Here is a 17,860-nt window from a genome sequence, read left to right as displayed (position 1 = left end):
GTGAGAATCTCTCAAGTCAGGATGCTCAGTGTTTCTTTTGATCTTTTCTTTAGGCTGGCAAATAAACAGGACAGAGAAGGAGCTCTGTCAGAAGCAGATGTAATCGAATCCTTATCTCTGGAAAAGCTTGTCAATGAACACAAGTGTCTGTGTCAAATTGTAAGTATATTTTGAGATGCTTCATTTTCTAGTATATATATACATAATGCTTGCAATTAGGTGGGGGATTGTACCACATGGTGTAAAACTGAAACTAGAACCCTGCAATCCTGGCAAAGATACCGTACATGTATCTGTTTTGCAAGCAATTCTCCTGTTCACCTTGGCATTCTGCTTATGGATCTGTTGAGGAAATTTTTACAACAAGGTTCTCAAAGTGTACCTGCTGGTTCACTCTGAAACCATGTAAGAAAAAATAATTACTGATGTGATTTAAAACTTTTTTAGTTGGACAGCAAGTTTAGTATTCCATCTCTTTAAAAAAGAAGCATGTCATTTTTTCCATTTTACTAGACAAATATAATACAGGCTGTTATAAAGCAGCGCAGAACAGAACATACATATTTGAGGTTGATAAATTATATTTCTATATAGATGCATAGATATGGATGTCTATAGAAACAGGTGTGCAAATATACATATATATACATAACAGGTGTGTGTATATGTAACAGGTGTATATATATGTCTATTTAGAGATAAACACACAAACATGTTTTTCTGTGAGTATTCTAGTATTTTTGGAAAAAGACTAGAAATAATGAAATTTGGTAGAACTAATGTGATTTGTATCTTGGCAAAAAAAGCACCTAAATTGACAGGAAACCTATATGCAGATTTATTTCCCATACTTCTCAGTGTTTTGCAAGATTCAGAGTAAACAGTTGTTGTTTGGCTGAGTTTTTGCTTTCAGTCAAGGAATGTGATCTGAACGGCAAATAATTTTCCCCTCCTTCTTCTACTTATATTTACAGGAACCTTGCTCAGCTGTCATGGGCTGTGGGAAAAAAATTGATAAATCAATAAAAAAGGGTTTATTTTGGCTTCTACATATCATAGCAAAAGACTTTGATGCCTTAAATGAGCGCATCCAAAGAGACACTACAGAACAAAAAGCATACGAAGAACAAAAGAAACTAGAACGAGCTGAGCGAGTGAGAAGGATACGAGAAGAAAGGTATTCTCTCTGTAATTTCTCCTACCTCCCTTTCCTCCCTTTCTCTAAGACACTTGCTTCATTCTGTACATGGAGCTTATGGGAACCAAACTATCAAGGATTTAAAGCTTACAAGCCAAGAGCCTCCATATTAAAAGTAAGGACCTGAACGCTAAAAGCCTTTCTTTAAGACCTACAAGATTTTGCCTGGTTCACCCCCTTTATTTTATTCACTCTATGCTGGAAATGTACCACGAATGAGAATCGCAAGGTAGTTGTGGAATAAATTTGGCCTTGCTAATCTAACTTCCCAGGAGGCTAACCTACAAAATAAATCCTGTCATTTAATCTTAAATTACCTTCAAGTGTGTTCTAAAATTAACTTTTATTAACTTAACTTAGACTTTGTAACCTGTGGGTGAAACTTTATTCAACACTACACTTAATAAACTTATGGATATCCAGCAGGTGAGGCATGGAGGGCCTTAAGATGATGCATCGAGGGGAAGCGGGACACATAATTTATTACTTGCCTTCAGTGCCCTTTGTGGTGGTCATCATCCCACCATGGTTCCTATTAGAGGCTGATGTGGGTCATTTTACAGGGGCATTCTTAGAAAATTCACTGAGCGCCCCTGTCTCCCCGTCTGCCTTATATGTTCAGAGATTTGCGAGTCTCAGTTACTGTATGAGAAGTAATTGTGAAGCTACTGTGAAGTGTCTTGGCTTGTACTCTTGCTGATTTGGTTTAATTAAGCAAGTAAATTGCTTAAGCTCGTTTTAAACACCTGGAATTTGACACAGTCCTCATACATATTTCACAAAATTATAAAAAAAAATATGCATGTGCTGTTAGTTTGCCAAATGTCTCTGAATAGACAAAACCCTCTGACCATGTTGGATTTATGCCATGTTGAGAGGTGTAGCAAGGAGGACTGACTTTGAAAAGTGTCTCAAAGAGATTGTCTGACAATCTGGGCATTTTCCATATATTCTGTTCCCACTCAGTAATTTTGATTGTATTTATTCACTGGAAGAATTGGTTGGGTCCAAACTGGATTAAAGGCTTACAAGTTTTGCTAAACTGTCCTTGTTTCTTAGAGGAATGCTAACTAGTAACTTCTGCTGGTTTTACCTGTAGCTGAGGACTTGTCTCGGATATAAGAGAGAGCATTAACTCTCATCTTGCTGTTTTGCCTCAAATCAGTTTCTTACTGTAAGAAACAGGTTATTCTTTATTCAAGTGTAATTCTGTTTTATTATGTGCTTTAATAACTCCCCTGAGCGCTTTTAGTTCAGATTTGCTTTTCTGTTTTCTTAAAGTGCATTTCCTCAACAATATGTTAGTAGCAATAATCTTGTTTCAAATGGAAAACCAGAGAGAAGTAGTGCCAATAAGTTTTAACACAGCACTGGCCATTCCTTCCAAGAAATATGGTTTCAGGGGTAGATTGGTGACCTCCTTTGCGTTCCCTTCTGTGCCTCCAAACAATGGGGTTCCTTCCTCTCTCAGTACTTGCAGCTGTAAAGTAGGTGTTACAGTGACTTCCTCAGTGCAAGTACCATCAGATCAATTGATGAAGTGTTTGAGCATATGATTTATTAATGATGTATTATTTAATAGATAGTAATTTAACATTTCTTACATAGAGATCTGGTGCATAAAAAATAACTAGTGCTGGTGCGCCAACAGTATACTGAGGATTAGGTGTTCTGAACTTTTGTATTGAAGCAAATATGATTCCCTAACTGTTACTACATAAACCAAACAGTCTAGCACTAGTTGTCCCTTATGTATATTAAGAGGAATCTAAAGTTATGAGAAGTGGAGGTGTATTAAAAATAGAATAAGAGGTTTTAGATAGTCTGGTTTCCCACCGCATTTTTTTTTTTTTTAAATGATTGAATACCTTGAAACAAGTTATAAAAGATTACCACCGTGAAAATTTTAGTATACTGTTGGACAATCGAAACCTTCCAGTTATAGATGTATTCAGTCACGTATCCTGTCCTCAGAAACTGCTTCCACTTCCTGACGTGCTGATTGAACATTCTGGCACACAGCAGCATGTGTTTCTACCTCTGACATAATATATACTTGTGCTTTATTGATGTTAGTCTGTCATTCTGATTTCTGTAGAATGTTTTTCAAAATACAGAAGCACATTGTAAAAATCAGCGTGCATAAATTGGAGGATGAGTTAGATGACCTAATAAGTGTTCTCTAGGATGTAAAATGTATAGTTTGGCTTCTTCATAATTCTTTGTTCATCCCCCCTCTTCCTACTCCTTCCCCCCGAAAAAACCCAACCCACCCCCCCAAAACACTAAAACAACAACATAAACCCAATAACAAAGGGAAAGAGAAGAAGGAAGAAGTGTACCTGATGAGGAAGACCCTGAGCCTGGCAACTGTGAAAACCCCTTTCAGCCTATATCTGCTGTAATCTCTGAGGTAAGAGAATATATGGAAGTCTGGATTAATTTAGACCTACTGCTAACAAATGTCTGAGGGGTAATGGGAAAAATGGTTCATTTAAAAGAATTGTTCTAAGTCTGTCTGCACAACATTATTTATCTTTATTAATCTTGTCATTCTGAGGGTACAGCAAAGGGCTACAAAGATGGTTAGTGGACTGTAACATCTCTTGTATGAAGAAAGGCCTGAGGGATTTGGGTCTTTTCAGTCTGGAAAAGAGAAGACTGAGGGGTGACCTTATCAACACTTATAAATACTTAAAGGGTGGTTGTCAGGAGGATGGGGCCAGGCTCTTGTCAGTGGTGCCCGGGGACAGGACAAGAGGTAATGGGCACAAACTTGAGCATAGGAAGTTCCACCTAAACATGAGGAGGAGCTTCTTTACCCTGAGGGTGGCAGAGCACTGGCACAGGCTGCCCAGAGAGGTGGTGGAGTCTCCGTCTCTGGAGACACTCAAAACCTGCCTGGACGCGTTCCTGTGCAACCTGCTCTAGGTGACCCTGCTCTGGCAGGGGGGTTGGACTAGATGATCTCCAGAGGTCCCTTCCAACCCCTGCCTTTCTGTGATTCTGTGAATCAATGCTTTGATGTTAAGAAAATCCCCTATTACGGATTCAGGCAGAAAAAGTTTCGCAGCCACAGTAAAATAAGGGTATTGTAAACAGATGACTGAACACATTTCCTAATTAGACTATTGGATATTCAGGGTTGGAAAATATTCAAGGGTTTTTAGTTTCTTGTAAAATGTTTTAGTGATGTAGTGAGTCACATGAAATATCACTGACTACTTCAATTATTTAGATTTCTGAGTATAACCTGAGACAACTGAGAAGTTTTCTTAGCTTTGAAATATGAAAAGTGTATTAATATATAAAGTTTCCTTAACCTGTGTTTCTGAGTTCAGGTAGTTCTTATTTATTGTACCATATCTTTTTATTCAGTTGACTTGAGATAGGTAATATAATATCAAGAAACATAAATTCTCAGTGACTTTTCCAGTAAGTAATTCAAACATTTGCTTCTCCCCAGGACAAAAGCACGCATATCCATATATCTTGCAAAGTCAGCTACAGGAACAATAATACACTTTATAATAACATACAGGGTAAGAAGAGAAGGGTATAGTTGTGATTATTGGAGAGATGGTGATCTACTGTTTCATTGAGTCTGTATGACACAATTGGTATTTGACCAAATCATGGTAGCACTTTCTGGGTACTTAAACTCTGTGTGTGTGTGTACTTATTTATTTTTAACTAAAACATTTAAAAAAAAAAGTTAAGAGGAAGAAATTAGGAGTTTTCTAACCTTTTGCTCAGGACTGTTGATGTTGTTTATATAGCTTGCATTTTTTTTTTGCCATATGACCAAAAACAAAGCAAGAAAACAGGCTATAAACCTAAAGATCATTTCTTTTGCTCTTAATCCTTCCTTCTGCCCCACCAACCCCCCCCGCCAGCTTCCTCTGGGCAGGATATTGGAAATTTAATTTCTTCAACAATTTGAAAATGTTTTCTATGCTAGATGTGGGACAGAAAAATATGTTAGGAATATTTTGATTTTTAAAATAACCTTCCTGTCTTATTAATCAGTTTACAGCATTAGAAGTTTTTAAAAAAATCTTACACTTTTTGTTAGAATGAAAAACAAATGGAAAAGGAAAAGAAGCGGCAAAGGTTGGAGACTGAAAAGGCTACAATTGTCTTGAAATCTCAAACAGAGCAAGAACAAATGGATGCCCAGAACGTCTCAAGTAGCAGTAGCCAAAATACAAATGATAGTAGACTAGAAACATGCAATTCTACAACTACACAGCTTTTGCAGCATGAAGAAGGGAATGAGCAAGCCTCAGAATGCCTTGACTCAGGTAAAACTGCTTCCTTTTAATGTGTCATTTAATGTTATTTTTCACCTAGCTCTTCCCTCTCTCTGTATTATTTTTCATGATACTGCACATCAATTTAATCTATTGAAAACACAAAAATACACCATTAGGTTATTGTATTGGAAAATATGTTTCAAAAAAGTGTGTGTTTGTTGGTGTGATTGATACTGTAGCTGAAACTAGGTTAATTTTTATCATAATTGAATATGTGGTCCACTTTCTATCAGTACCAAGCTAAGTTGAATTTCTTTATTAAAACATAGAGTTTGCATATATTTTATGCTTACCGTTTATTTTCTATAGCAAAATGTTGTGTAAATTTTACATTTTACATTTCACATGCTTTTGTGTATAACTTTGGACTGAAAATGCTGATGCATCTCACCCTAACAATTGTATTAAAAGATGATCTAATATATTCTCTGAATATAACTGTATGGTATGTAATGTTTTATTTCTGTTTGATATAGATAACAGTAAGAAAAAAAATAAGAAACCAAAATTAAAAAGGGGCCACAGAGTAGAACCTGTTAATGCAGAAGATGCTGTTCCCAAAAATCCTACGCCACCACCATCTCTTCCACCAGGTAAGTGTCCTAACAAACAATAATCGATGTCTCAATTTGTGGTTATTAGGCCTTTAAAATATTCATTTGTGAATGATGAAACTGGAATGGTCTTTATACAGAGATATACTACTAAACCTTACCCTTCAGGAAATTCTTGATGCAGTTTCACACTTCATGGTATGAACTTTCAGCAGTATTGATTTGATCCAATCCGTGTAGGGGAAGATGTTATTGTTTTCAAAAAAAAAAAAAAAAAGAGTCAGAGACTTGACTGCTCACTGATGAAAAGTGATTAAAAATATCAATATTTTTAAGGATAAATCAGTTTAAAGTATTTCATCATTATTTACCATATATACAATATATTACATACTTTTGGCATTTCTAAATGCTTTGATTTCTCCCAGAGAACTGGCTTCCCTACATTTCATCAGAATCAGGTGCAGTTGTGGCATGTTTTGACTCTCTTTGTTTTTCTTTAGTTGGCTGGGGAACTCCCAAACTTAATAGACTTCGAAAACTTGAGCCTCTTGGTGAAACACATCATGCTGGTAATTGAAAATATTTTGGGGTTTGTACTTTTTAAAAGCATTCTCCATTGTTCATTCACTTCTACATTCATTTCATTCTTCATCTTTTTTTTAATTTCTTCATGCTAATTTTTATTGACCAAAAGCTAACTCTTTTGCTTAGCAGAAAGCATCTTTTTGATTTTTCAAGTCTTATTTATTGTTTTACCAAAAAGAACGAGGTCTCTCAGATTCCCTTACAAAGTTTAAAGTGGCACGGCATATCAGAAGCTATTATTGATCTGAAGTTATTTGCACAGCAGCATGCGCCTACATATTATAATGTGTCATATAACAGAGAGTAACAGGACCGCTTACTTTAAGAGTTCAAACACATATTGCATGTATACAGTTCATCATTATCTGATGCAAAGGGGACGGAAGCTGGGTTACGTGGGTACTGCAAGAAGTCTGAGGTACTCAGCAGAGAAGATACTGCGGAAACACCTAAGCAGGACTGCAGAGATCTGTCAGGGCTTATTAATTTGGGATCCATAGTGACTCTTCCATATCCAGGCTGGTTCTGCGCTAAGCTGCCTGCAAGGAGAGGCGTCAGTGATAAAGCTTGGGATCTGCTACTTTACCTGAAGAGCCACTGTGCCTGAAAGTTCATAAACTGATAGGATAAATAAGTTTAATAACCGGAAATGTCATGGTGTAGTAGGTAGATTCTTGATTTCTCTCTTCAATAATGCCTATTTTCTAATTTTTGGAAGATCGTGGAAGATTTTCATATGCTCATACTGCATCTTTTTTCAGTTTTAAATGATAATGTCTTCATTTATGTTACATTTTTATTTTTCAAATTTTGAAAAGCCGAGTGAAGATGGAGTAATATGAGATGAGGATGACCAAACTAAAGCAATGGGAACACTTAAACAGATTGAACAAGACGAACGTTAATTGAGAAACTTACAGAGAAAGGAGCTCAGTGTGGCTGTAGTGATCCTTGAGCTTAACCCTGACTTGAACTGATTGTACTACTGTCATGTAATACAGCGCTATGCGGACATACCTGCTGAGGTTCTGACACAACAGAACATTGGAGCTTCTCCGCCAAAGAATCCTAAAAGATGCCTAAAGAGGAATTAAGTTCTCTAGAGACCAGACATTTATTTTTCACAGGAGCATGTGCAAAAATGTAATTTGTAGTCTTAATCATAAAACCATCTTGCTCTTTTTTTTTAAAGGCATATAGAGAGAAGGCGGCAAGAAAGAAAAGCCTGATGAAGAGGTAGGGAGGGGAAGAAAGGGAAGGGGTGTTACTCAATTTTTACCTGTGCCTAAGGGAGGTGTTGCATTTTGTAGCAAGAGCATGGGTGGGACAAAGAGGAAAGAAACTGCTTAAGCTAGGTTCCCTACTCACAGCTGTGTAAGTTAATAACCTGAGATCTGTATTAATTTAGTCCATTTGTAACATAAGAATAATCATTAAAGTGTTTTGGAATCTAACAATGGAAAAGATGTTGGTAGGGGAATGATCTCTAGACCAGAGTTGTAACCATTGAGATCAGAGGAAACTTGCAGTGCTCAGAACTTTGCAGCTGAATTTAAGACCTTGCCTGCTCTTTTCTGAGATACTTTTTTTTTTTCAGGAATTTTGAGACACTCACAAGATTCACACAGATATAGAAAATCTGAGAAAGCAAGAAAACATATATTAGGAAAGCACTATTTATAAATTAAAAAAGCTCTTCAAACTCACGGTCCAGCATTGTCAAACCTTTAGTTAGGTCCTGATATCCAAGAGCGTGAATTACTTATTTTGCTTAAAGCAGTTGGTTTTTTACTCAGATCATTTGAGAGACATAGAATCATTTAGCTTGGAAAGAACCCTTACGATCATTGAGTTCAACCGTTAACCTAACAGTACCAAGTCCAGCTTGCACTGATTTTAGCTTGCCATCTGTCCTTGCCTGTTTTCTGTCACACAACAGTGTTTTTCAGTTACTTTTTATATATTTTGCAGACAGAGAGCCTGCTCCTGCTTGGAAACTCATTCGAGTTTTCCTAAGACCAGTGGAGCCTACCTTTGATCCATTTTTTAAAATATTCCCAGAATTGCATCTTTCTGAAAACCAGCTTCTTTTTGGTTGTCCCTTCCGCAAAGAAATAAATCAGTTCAGATTATTGGGGGGTGGTGAGGGCGTCCAGCTTTGCCCATAATTGACTGGAAAGGTGGTTTTAAAAGTTTTTCAGGCATTCAACCTTTGTGAAATAAAATGGCCTGGTTTCCTTATTGGTTTCATGATTAATTGGTATAAATGTCTTGAAAGCACGATTTGCAGTGAAAGCTTAAAGTTTTGTTTGTTATTTTTTTTTCATTTCCTTTAGTAAGGCTTTCTTTTCTGTGGGATTTTTGAATTCTCTGAGGCGAATTGTTTTCTATAGTGATTCTGTTGAACAATTTTCTTTGAGAAACTGTTATTGGCCAAGTGGCTGAAAAGCCTTTGTATATGGGGCAAATGAGCACCTACCTGCATGTAGACCAGGCTGTAAAACCTCAGTTCCTGTAGGGTGTCCAGTAGATGCTGTTGTCGTGACTCCAGGTAAAATTGTTAGTGTCCGTAAGAGGAAGGAAAGAAAAAAAGTATTTAACAGTCTGCTTTTAAAAGTTTAAGGAGCCTTGGTTATGCATAGACATTATTTTCAGGAGTACTCTCCAAAGTCTTTGTCCAAGACTGTAACAATAAAACATTTGATAGCTCCTCAACATTAGTCAAGAAGCCCCCTTAAGCTTCAAAACAGGTGTCTTTTTGTAGCGTTGATTTCTGCAAGTCCATGAAAAAAACACAGGAACGGGTGTTTCTTAGTATTTCCATGCATTCTAGTACAGATCTTTGTGAGTTAGGATAGCAGTTATTCTTTTTTTTTTTTTTTGAAGTGTCACAGGTAAGTGGTGTAGACCTTGCTGCTGAAATATATAAAACTAGTGTAGTGTGAGTTGAAACAACCTCCAAAGGTCTGTTTTTTAATGCGAGGTGCTCTCAGAGACATAAATCTGTCTTAATGATTTGATGTGCAAACTGAAAAATTTAAGTGTTGGTGAGCAGGCTATTTAGTATATATATTGAGTCATTTTTCTGTCTTTCTGAGCAGAGAACATTACGTTGGATGTTTAGGCAGAGTTAACAGGCAGTAGAGTCAATTATATAAATCTTTAATTATACACTTATTTTCACTAAAGACTGCAATTTTTCCAGTCATGCTAATGATTCTAGCACAACACTAGGTATGAGTGCCTATTTATTGTCACTGGAGGATACATTTGCAAGAACGATAAATCTCTCCCATTATAGGAGGTAAAATTGCCTGGCAGTCCTAAAATTGTTTGCCAGACTCAAGAAACTGACTAATAAAAACATCCATTGTACAGGTTTTCATTTACCCTATAATCATTTGTTACAGTTTTGTTGCTTTTCACATGCCGCTGTAACACTGAATTAGCTCTATTAAAATCAAATGATTTACAACAATAATATAAAAGCGTTATTATTTTGCTGATTAAATGTAAGGATAACTAACACCTTGATCCTACAGACATATAAACATATTCTTAGAGTAATGGAACCCAACTTGCTTGCTTTTGTTAATTTTAGCTTGGGAATACAATTTTAACGCAAGTTATTGCCTATGTAGAACAAGTGGAATTAATTTTCTTGGAAAATTATGAATTATTAAAGTTGAATTTTGTGTTGGCAAGCCATCGAGGCTTTGTTGTGGAGGAAATTGTATAAACAAAACTGAGATTTGAATGCTTCAAAAAGCTGCTTTTATTTTTTCTTGATTTCTACCTATTTCCTCTTACCATCTTTCATGATATTATTTTGCTTGTGAAATGCTTTGCATGTACCAGTCTGCATGGTTTGGGGTTTTTTTTATATCAGTTACAAATGTTTGAGGATACTTGTTATTCTCCTCTGGTGTACTCAATAACTTTGTCTTAGACAATTTTACTACTTTAAACTCCTTTATTGACAAAAGGAAATACTGTGCTTTTATCTAAAAATTCTTAATGTAGTTATTTTAGAAAATTAGCATGGCTTTCAATATAGATGCCATGCATAAATGGTCCCAGAATTTTGGATGCTGCATGGCGTTACTGTCACTTAAAACGTCGTTGTAATGCAGATTTGAGTACAGTAACATTCAAATTTTAATACTTCATTTTTTTCAATTGTTAATTTGTACACTTTGGATGCCCTTCCTATTTTTAGGGATGTTTACAGGTTATCTTTGGGCTTGATCTTGCAAATGCTGACGCATATATAACAAAATGTAATTAAAACCTGTTTCGGCCAATACACCTCCAGACAATTAGCACTATATCTGAAAGTTGCTTGTAGGAATTAGCTCTAAACTTGTAGGCTACCTAGCTTTCATCACGGAAGCAAGGTTTTACCTTATTTAAACAGCCTTTAAGCAAGGGAGATGGTAAATAACAGATTAATGTGGGTTTGCTTCTCTCATGTTTCTCTATGCAGATTTCTACGGAAAGCCTCTGCCCCCGCTGACTATACGCCAAAGACCCAACGGCGATACCCATGATGTCATTGCTTAACTGGATCACAAATAGCATTTTAAAAAAAATCTATCAATCAGAAACATTTTTTGCCCTTGAAGGAAAATTTTAAAAATGGCAGTCTATCAGCTTGTTGCAAAATAACTTGGTGGCAAATAAACATGGAGTTCATTTTATCGTACTTAGTTGATGAGACTTCGTCATTTACTTTTCACATCACCAGCTCTTCTTCAGGATTTAGCATGAAATGAAGAAAGGTCTATGTGTCTATGGATGCTCATGTGAACGTGGTATGGAATATTTATTGGGTTTACTTGTGAAAATTCGTAGCTGTAAACCTGAAGAAAAATACCATCAAGATCACATAATACTGGATTGTATGTTCTCACTAAGACCTTTCTCCAGGTGCCGCACATCGTTGGTATTTTTGCAGCTAATAAATAAATGATTCTAAAGCATTTTATAAGATTCATGTATGATAGAGTGAATGTGGGAAGGTTATGCAACAAATATTGAATATATTTTTCTAACTTTTTATAAAATTATTTTAAAGTTTTAGTGGACACACGTACCTACTACCAATAAAATGATACCTAGAAAGCGTTAGAAAGCTGATAGTCAAATGCATACAAGCAGAGTATGTTTGACTCTTATGTTTCTCTTACAGTAGCAATACCACTTATTAGAGATTACATTACCAGATGCATATTTTGTATTTCTGGCAATCTGAAGGGGGAGGAAGGTAGAAAGGGAAGTTTAAAATAAATACATTTTATACAAAATTATTCCGTTTGAATTGTCTGAAAGTTTTCTTAAGTGTTGTTTTCTTTGTTTTGTTAACTGATTTTGGCATAGGTAAAAAAATGCAGTTGGAAAAATAGAGCTGAATATTGTATTGTCTACTACATCGTACAAGAAAATTGCACATAGTGAAAGTTTTGCACTAATTCAGTCCTCAATTCTGATGGAAAACTGAATCACCCAGTATGCGTATAAGCTCCAGCACTTTTTAATCTTGATAATACTAAAACACCACCTTGAAAGCAAAAGAAACTCTAAATTATTAAGGACTTACATAATATTTTCATGTCATGTGTTAATTTTACATTAAAAAAAAATCACATACAAGTGATGCATAAACAACAAGGGTTACAGTTGGATAAATCTCTATTTAAATGCTCTGTATGTGCTATTCTTCCTCTTACATTGGAAACAACCATTGGTATATTATGCAAAGGTAATGCCATTTAGTTACAGGAAGGATGAAACTCCCATTCAAAGGTTTTTTGAAGAAGCATTACTTGATTATTTTCTATTACGTTTTCAGTCTTCCATAACATGTTACTACCAAAAGATTTTAGTAGATGTTTAAAACAATGCAAGGTATATATTCAGCATTTTGACATTAGAAATCTTTACCGTATACCCCTTAGAGCAATGAGTTACACAAATAAATATCTACCGTATTAATTGAAATTAAATTATTAACTAAGATTTTTAAAGAGTACGTTTGAGTGGGGGAAGAAAATAATCAGTTTTAGGAATATTAAGTTTGGAATGGGTGGAGAGGAATATTCCAAGTTTGCTAGTTTAGTGTAAGGATGAAACAATTTGTATGTGACTGCGAGCGTAAGAATACTTTTGTTGTGTTCTAATAGTGTAACATGGTTCAGTTTGATTATTCTCAGGATTTAGTCATTTTCACTTCAAACACACACAATATGAAGTGGAGAGGGGGGCTGCATAAAAGCTTACTTGTGCAATCTCAATCTTACTATCTTTAGCTATGTTACCACTTATATTTTTTGGCTTAAAGGCTCTAAATTTGCAAGCTTATTTTTTTACAGCTTCAGTTTCTAGAAAAGTATTACCCTAATCTAAATCTAAAATAAATCTAAAATAAATTAATGGAAGTCTTTATTAAAAATAAAGCTGAGTACTGCTGTGGAAACAAAATTTGAGAAATGGAAATGGAAGATGTTGATACTTATATGTGAAATATGTGTTATGCGTGTTGTGTATGTGAACACATGTATCAGTTTTGTTTCTGCTTTTAAAATAAATTTTACCAATATATTACCAAAGTACTAAAAAATGTTTCATACGGTTTTGTTTATTAATATGTAATTATTTACTGCAGTAATTTTTTCAGTAATTTATAGTACCTTAACTTTTTATTTGCTCATGATAACATTTATGTATAGAATAAAACTAATGCACCAGCATCAACATGTTTCCCATATTATCATAAATTACAATTTTTGGAAGCAAGTATAGTCATAAATGCTTAATGGCTGCAAGTCTCATTTACATTGCTAAAATGTATGAAATAGAGACCTTATAGACAGAATCTTTGCGTATTTTTACGACTGCAATGTGATCACATTTAGAATATATTGACAGATTGGCACTAAGTTATGTATATACGTATACACTTAAAGTGCTTTGATGGTGCACGTAGTATTTGAGAGGTGGTAAGTTGCACAGTTGTAAGTTGAGAGGTAATAATTATTGCACAAATTAGAAGATTTCGTCAAGTTCTGATGCTTTTCGTTGACAATAAGGTCACTTTCAAAATGTATCAGTGCATTCAGCTAAGAGTATTTGTACTTAAATACACAAGCGGTAAGTAAACAGAAATATGCTACATGAGCAGAACATTTTGCATTATCTATGTGCCCCACTAAATAGATTTTGGATAAAAATTTTTAAAGGTAAATTAAATGTACCTTCTAAGATAGGAATAATAATTTTCATGAGCTGAATTAGTGTAAAAGGTAATCAGTGCTTCAAAGTAAGTCATTCTCATTGTTTTCTTCCTTTTTAGTCAAAACATAGAATTCACAGAAGGACCTTACACAGAGATTCAAAGGTTTTCAATAGAAAATGATAACTATAATTGTCTTATTAAAGGTAGGTATATTTGATATCCATTAGGTTTAGTTTCACATCTGTGATGTGGTGTCTCCATATGAATAATGCACAGTAAGCGAGGGACGCTGATACTGAGGTGAGACAAAAGCACTGCGATTTCAAAGCTATTTGATAATCTTGTGAGATTTCTATTTCAATTCCACAGCCCTCATGGAGAATTAGAAAGCTTTAGAAGGTTTACCTGCAACAGACAGCTGATGCCAGCTTTCTAATGGCCCTCTCGGGAGCCCTGGTTACAAGGATCAAGACGGGAGCACCAAGGCGCCCGCAGAGGGGCCGACGAGGCAAGTGTAACCGGTGATCCTGGGGCACACCAGTCAGCCCGCACCCACGCTACCAGTGGGGCTGTGGAAGCCCCTGTGCAACAGGCTTTAAACCCGTGTTATCTCTCAGCTTCTGGGCTGTGAATTCTGTATGAGCTTTGTAAAGGTTGCAGTGATTATTCTTTCCTTGAAACCCAAAGAACCGTAACTCTATCCTCTGGAGGCCTATCTGTCACTTAAAAATGGATTTCTCAGTTTTGTTATTGTAGATGACTTTTAAAATTAGGTTGCCACGAGTGGTCTCATTACAATTTTCTTCTCCAGAAGAAACCAGTATATGTCCTGAGAACAGTTATTTTTGCATATAATGTCGCATTAGAAAATTAATGGACAGTATCAAAGCAAGCAGCATAGGTTGTTGGTTTTTTTTTTTCTTTAAATAACATTCAAACAGTAGTTTTTCCACTAAGATATTCCAGTATTTTAGTTGAAGGGTTAGTACTTGTAACTTCAGGATGCCACCCACTAACTTTGCCTTACTGTCTGTCAGCTTCCTAGCTTCTGGAATTCATTCAACTTAAAGTATTTACTATTTTGAGCAGAACATACCCCACAGTATTTCAATAGATGCATCTGTAAATGGAGCGAGGAACTACATTTTAGAAGTAAGTATAATTTGAGACACATTTGTCTTGGGACAGGAGAATCTCTTTCTTGTTTGGTTGGTTTTGTGAGGGTTTTTGGAGGTGGGTGTTTGGTTTTTTTTCTGTTTTCTCCCCCTACTGTTCACATAAGCTGTATATTCTTACTTGGGATTGCTCTGGCAACTGCTCTATGGTAGCAAAATCTGTGCTTTCCAGAGGATTTTAGGAAAATGGACCACGGAATGGTTAGCAATCTGTGTATACTTCCCAGCAAATATGAATTTAAGAGCACTTCAGATTCTCTTCTTGGGGCTAGTAGAAAGACTGAGAGGGGGAAAAGTTGAGTGAGAATGAGTAACAAGAAATGAAGTCCTTGCATCAAGCCAAGTATGTGGGTTAAGCTGTGAAGACCAACAAAGCCAGGTGAGCCTGAGTAAGGTGCTACTGAAATAATTATTCACTGATAAGCAACTAAATAATGGACTGAAGGACTGAGAAAGAGTAGGAGACTCAGGATTGTGAAGTCTTTACATACATGTAAAAATTTTCTTCAGAAGGTAGTAGATTATGCAGACCTCAATCCGATGCTTAGTCAGTCTTCCCACCATGTTTGCATTTGCTACTGCAAAAAAGCAATGTCCTAAAATTTATCATGAAGAGAAATACAGTCTTAAAAAAGCTTCCCAAAGAGTACTACATCCCAACAGCATTAATTCACATGATCTTCTAATCTACATATTTTTTTATCCTAAAAGTCAGGCTGCCCAAAACTTTGATCTCCATAAAATCTAGCAAGCTTTTGCTAAGTCTGTCCTAATACAACAAACGTGGAGAATATGTTTGCTTGTGTATTTCTAAATTACTATATAATAATAGTGAAGACTCAGAATTTGTGCTTGCTCCAGGAAGTTGTGGACACATGAAACTGAAGAGCAAAAGTCACAGTAATGGCCAGTCTTTTCTGTTCGCTAGGCTCAGAGGATTTTAATGGTGGTGGTGGTATTTCTGAATATTGACTTGCTAATTTTAAGACATTTCAGCCATCCTCCACTCCCCGAAAGTATCAGGGGACGACTGGGCATACACTGTGTCATCTTCCTTTGCTTTCCAGAATGCAAGGACATGCTTAGAAAACCCAAGCTTGAAATAAGGTAACTTAGGCTTAAAGGAAATGTGTTAGCTTAAGAGAATTGTGGACTGAGGTTATACTGGAGTTGTGGAGATACCATGGATTTTGCAGAAATGAGATACAGTTTGTGGTTTAACAGGGCATCCAGGCATGCAAGTGGTCACTTACCGTGGCAAGCGCAGTTGCTTAGGTGACAGGAATCACTTAGTTTTGGATTGCTTTTTATTAAGAGGATGTCACTCCTGTACAGTTCCTGTACAGACAGTAGCCTGCCTTTCAAAATGTACTGAAGTTATTCTCCCAGAGTCAACCCGTCTCTTCAATAGCATACGGGAGAGATACAGGTTGCAGTAGCAGTTTTACTGTTTTGTTGCAGTTCATCTGTTTGTGTTGGTGTTGCTGCTAGTGAACAAACTGTTTAATTTAAGTCCTTTCTTTGCTTCTGAGGTGTTGCAAATCTTACTGGTTTCAGACACATTAAGCAACACTGATGGCACCATCTACAAGTAGAATATAGCCCTAGATTTAGGGGAATGTGACTTGGCGTACTTTTCTGTTTTATTGGTACAGTAAAATTCAATTATTGTATGTATTTTCTTATATGTTACTGGTCTTGGCAGAATTACAGCCGCAGAGGACTGTACTTTTTAGACCAGTCTTGTTCTGTATCTGTTGGTACAACTCGTGTATCAAAAAGCTTTTCTGGTTTCCTTTCACGTTTGATAGGTAGGAGGTCTCCATTTTGCCTACTGGCTCTTTGTTAGGATCCTGATTGAAACATTTTAAATGTTTCAAGTTTGATGGTAATTTGCATGAGGTTTGCATAAACATTCTTAGTCTTCATTAGTCAGTGCCTGAAACTCAAATATTTATCTACATGATAGCACTCCTGCCTTTATCTTTGCACGCTTTTCCAGCCTGGATTTCAGAGGCCGGTTTCGGGGCGCAGGAGCTGCGTGAGCAGCCATTAATTGAAAGTACGGTTAATCAAACTGGCCATTTCCACAGGGGTTGCTCTTACTGAAGGAGTCGGGAAATGCTGGGGGACAAGCGAGGTTTTGAGAGAGAGAAAAAGAGGGTACGTGGTGACTTTGTTTTGCTAGGCCATGACGACTGCAGCAAGAGATGACAGAGAGCAAGACGGTCTTTCTCATGGAAGGGCTTTGCAGGTCTCCAGGCGAAGGGCTCAGAAGAGGAGCTGCACGAGAACTTCGGCAGCCTCAGATTTTAGTGCTGCTAAGCCAAGTTACAGTTGGCGAGCTGGGGTCTGGTTGTTCTCCTGACTGCTGCTCCCAGAGAATGGGCTATCTGCAAACGTGTGTAAGACATCTGCGTCAGTAATTCCCAAGATTCTCACAGTGTTTTGTTGGGTTTTTTTCTCTGCCGTGTCAGCAGGTGGGGGGGGAGCTGATCCCCGGTGGGGCTCAGAGGAGGCTGTTGAGCAGCTGAACGGCAGCTGCAAAGTCTGTGTAAGCCTGGACCAGCCAGGAGCTGGGGTCTGGTGAGAAGCCGCTGGCGGCGGTCTGACGGCGGTGGGGCGGACGGCAGCAGCGCCCGCAGCAGGTCTGGGCTGAGGACCGTGTTTGTGAGCTGATGAGCCGGGGGTCCAGTCACTGCCCGGTCCTGCTTCATCTCCTGGAGGGGCAGAGGGGGCTGCAGGACAGCGCAGCCTCCCACCGTGAAAAAGAAAACCGCAAACAAACCCCACCC

The 17,860-nt window shown here is 36.9% G+C and overlaps 1 protein-coding gene across 8 annotated transcripts in view; it reads left to right on the top strand.

Moving 5' to 3' along the window:
- The window catches only part of ARL13B (ADP ribosylation factor like GTPase 13B), a 46,963-nt gene extending 33,709 nt beyond the window's left edge, over positions 1 to 13,254 (top strand). For 3 of the 8 annotated variants that reach the window (XM_063348880.1, XM_063348871.1, XM_063348864.1), the window contains exons 5-11: positions 54 to 159; positions 975 to 1,177; positions 3,515 to 3,611; positions 5,274 to 5,502; positions 5,991 to 6,107; positions 6,572 to 6,640; positions 11,143 to 13,252. In XM_063348880.1, the coding sequence (XP_063204950.1) occupies positions 54 to 159; positions 975 to 1,177; positions 3,515 to 3,611; positions 5,274 to 5,502; positions 5,991 to 6,107; positions 6,572 to 6,640; positions 11,143 to 11,219 (898 nt within the window). In that variant the 3' untranslated portion in view covers positions 11,220 to 13,252. Of the gene's footprint in view, positions 1 to 53; positions 160 to 974; positions 1,178 to 3,514; positions 3,612 to 5,273; positions 5,503 to 5,990; positions 6,108 to 6,571; positions 6,661 to 7,848; positions 7,893 to 11,142 lie in introns of all 8 variants that reach the window. The other 5 variants (XM_063348890.1, XM_063348899.1, XM_063348926.1 and 2 more) reach the window with 5 other exon arrangements.
- The last annotated feature ends 4,606 nt before the right edge of the window (positions 13,255 to 17,860 follow it).

Source organism: Chroicocephalus ridibundus, chromosome 1, assembly GCF_963924245.1.
Source record: "Chroicocephalus ridibundus chromosome 1, bChrRid1.1, whole genome shotgun sequence".
Taxonomy (NCBI): domain Eukaryota; kingdom Metazoa; phylum Chordata; class Aves; order Charadriiformes; family Laridae; genus Chroicocephalus; species Chroicocephalus ridibundus.
This window is presented reverse-complemented; position numbering and strand designations above follow the sequence as displayed.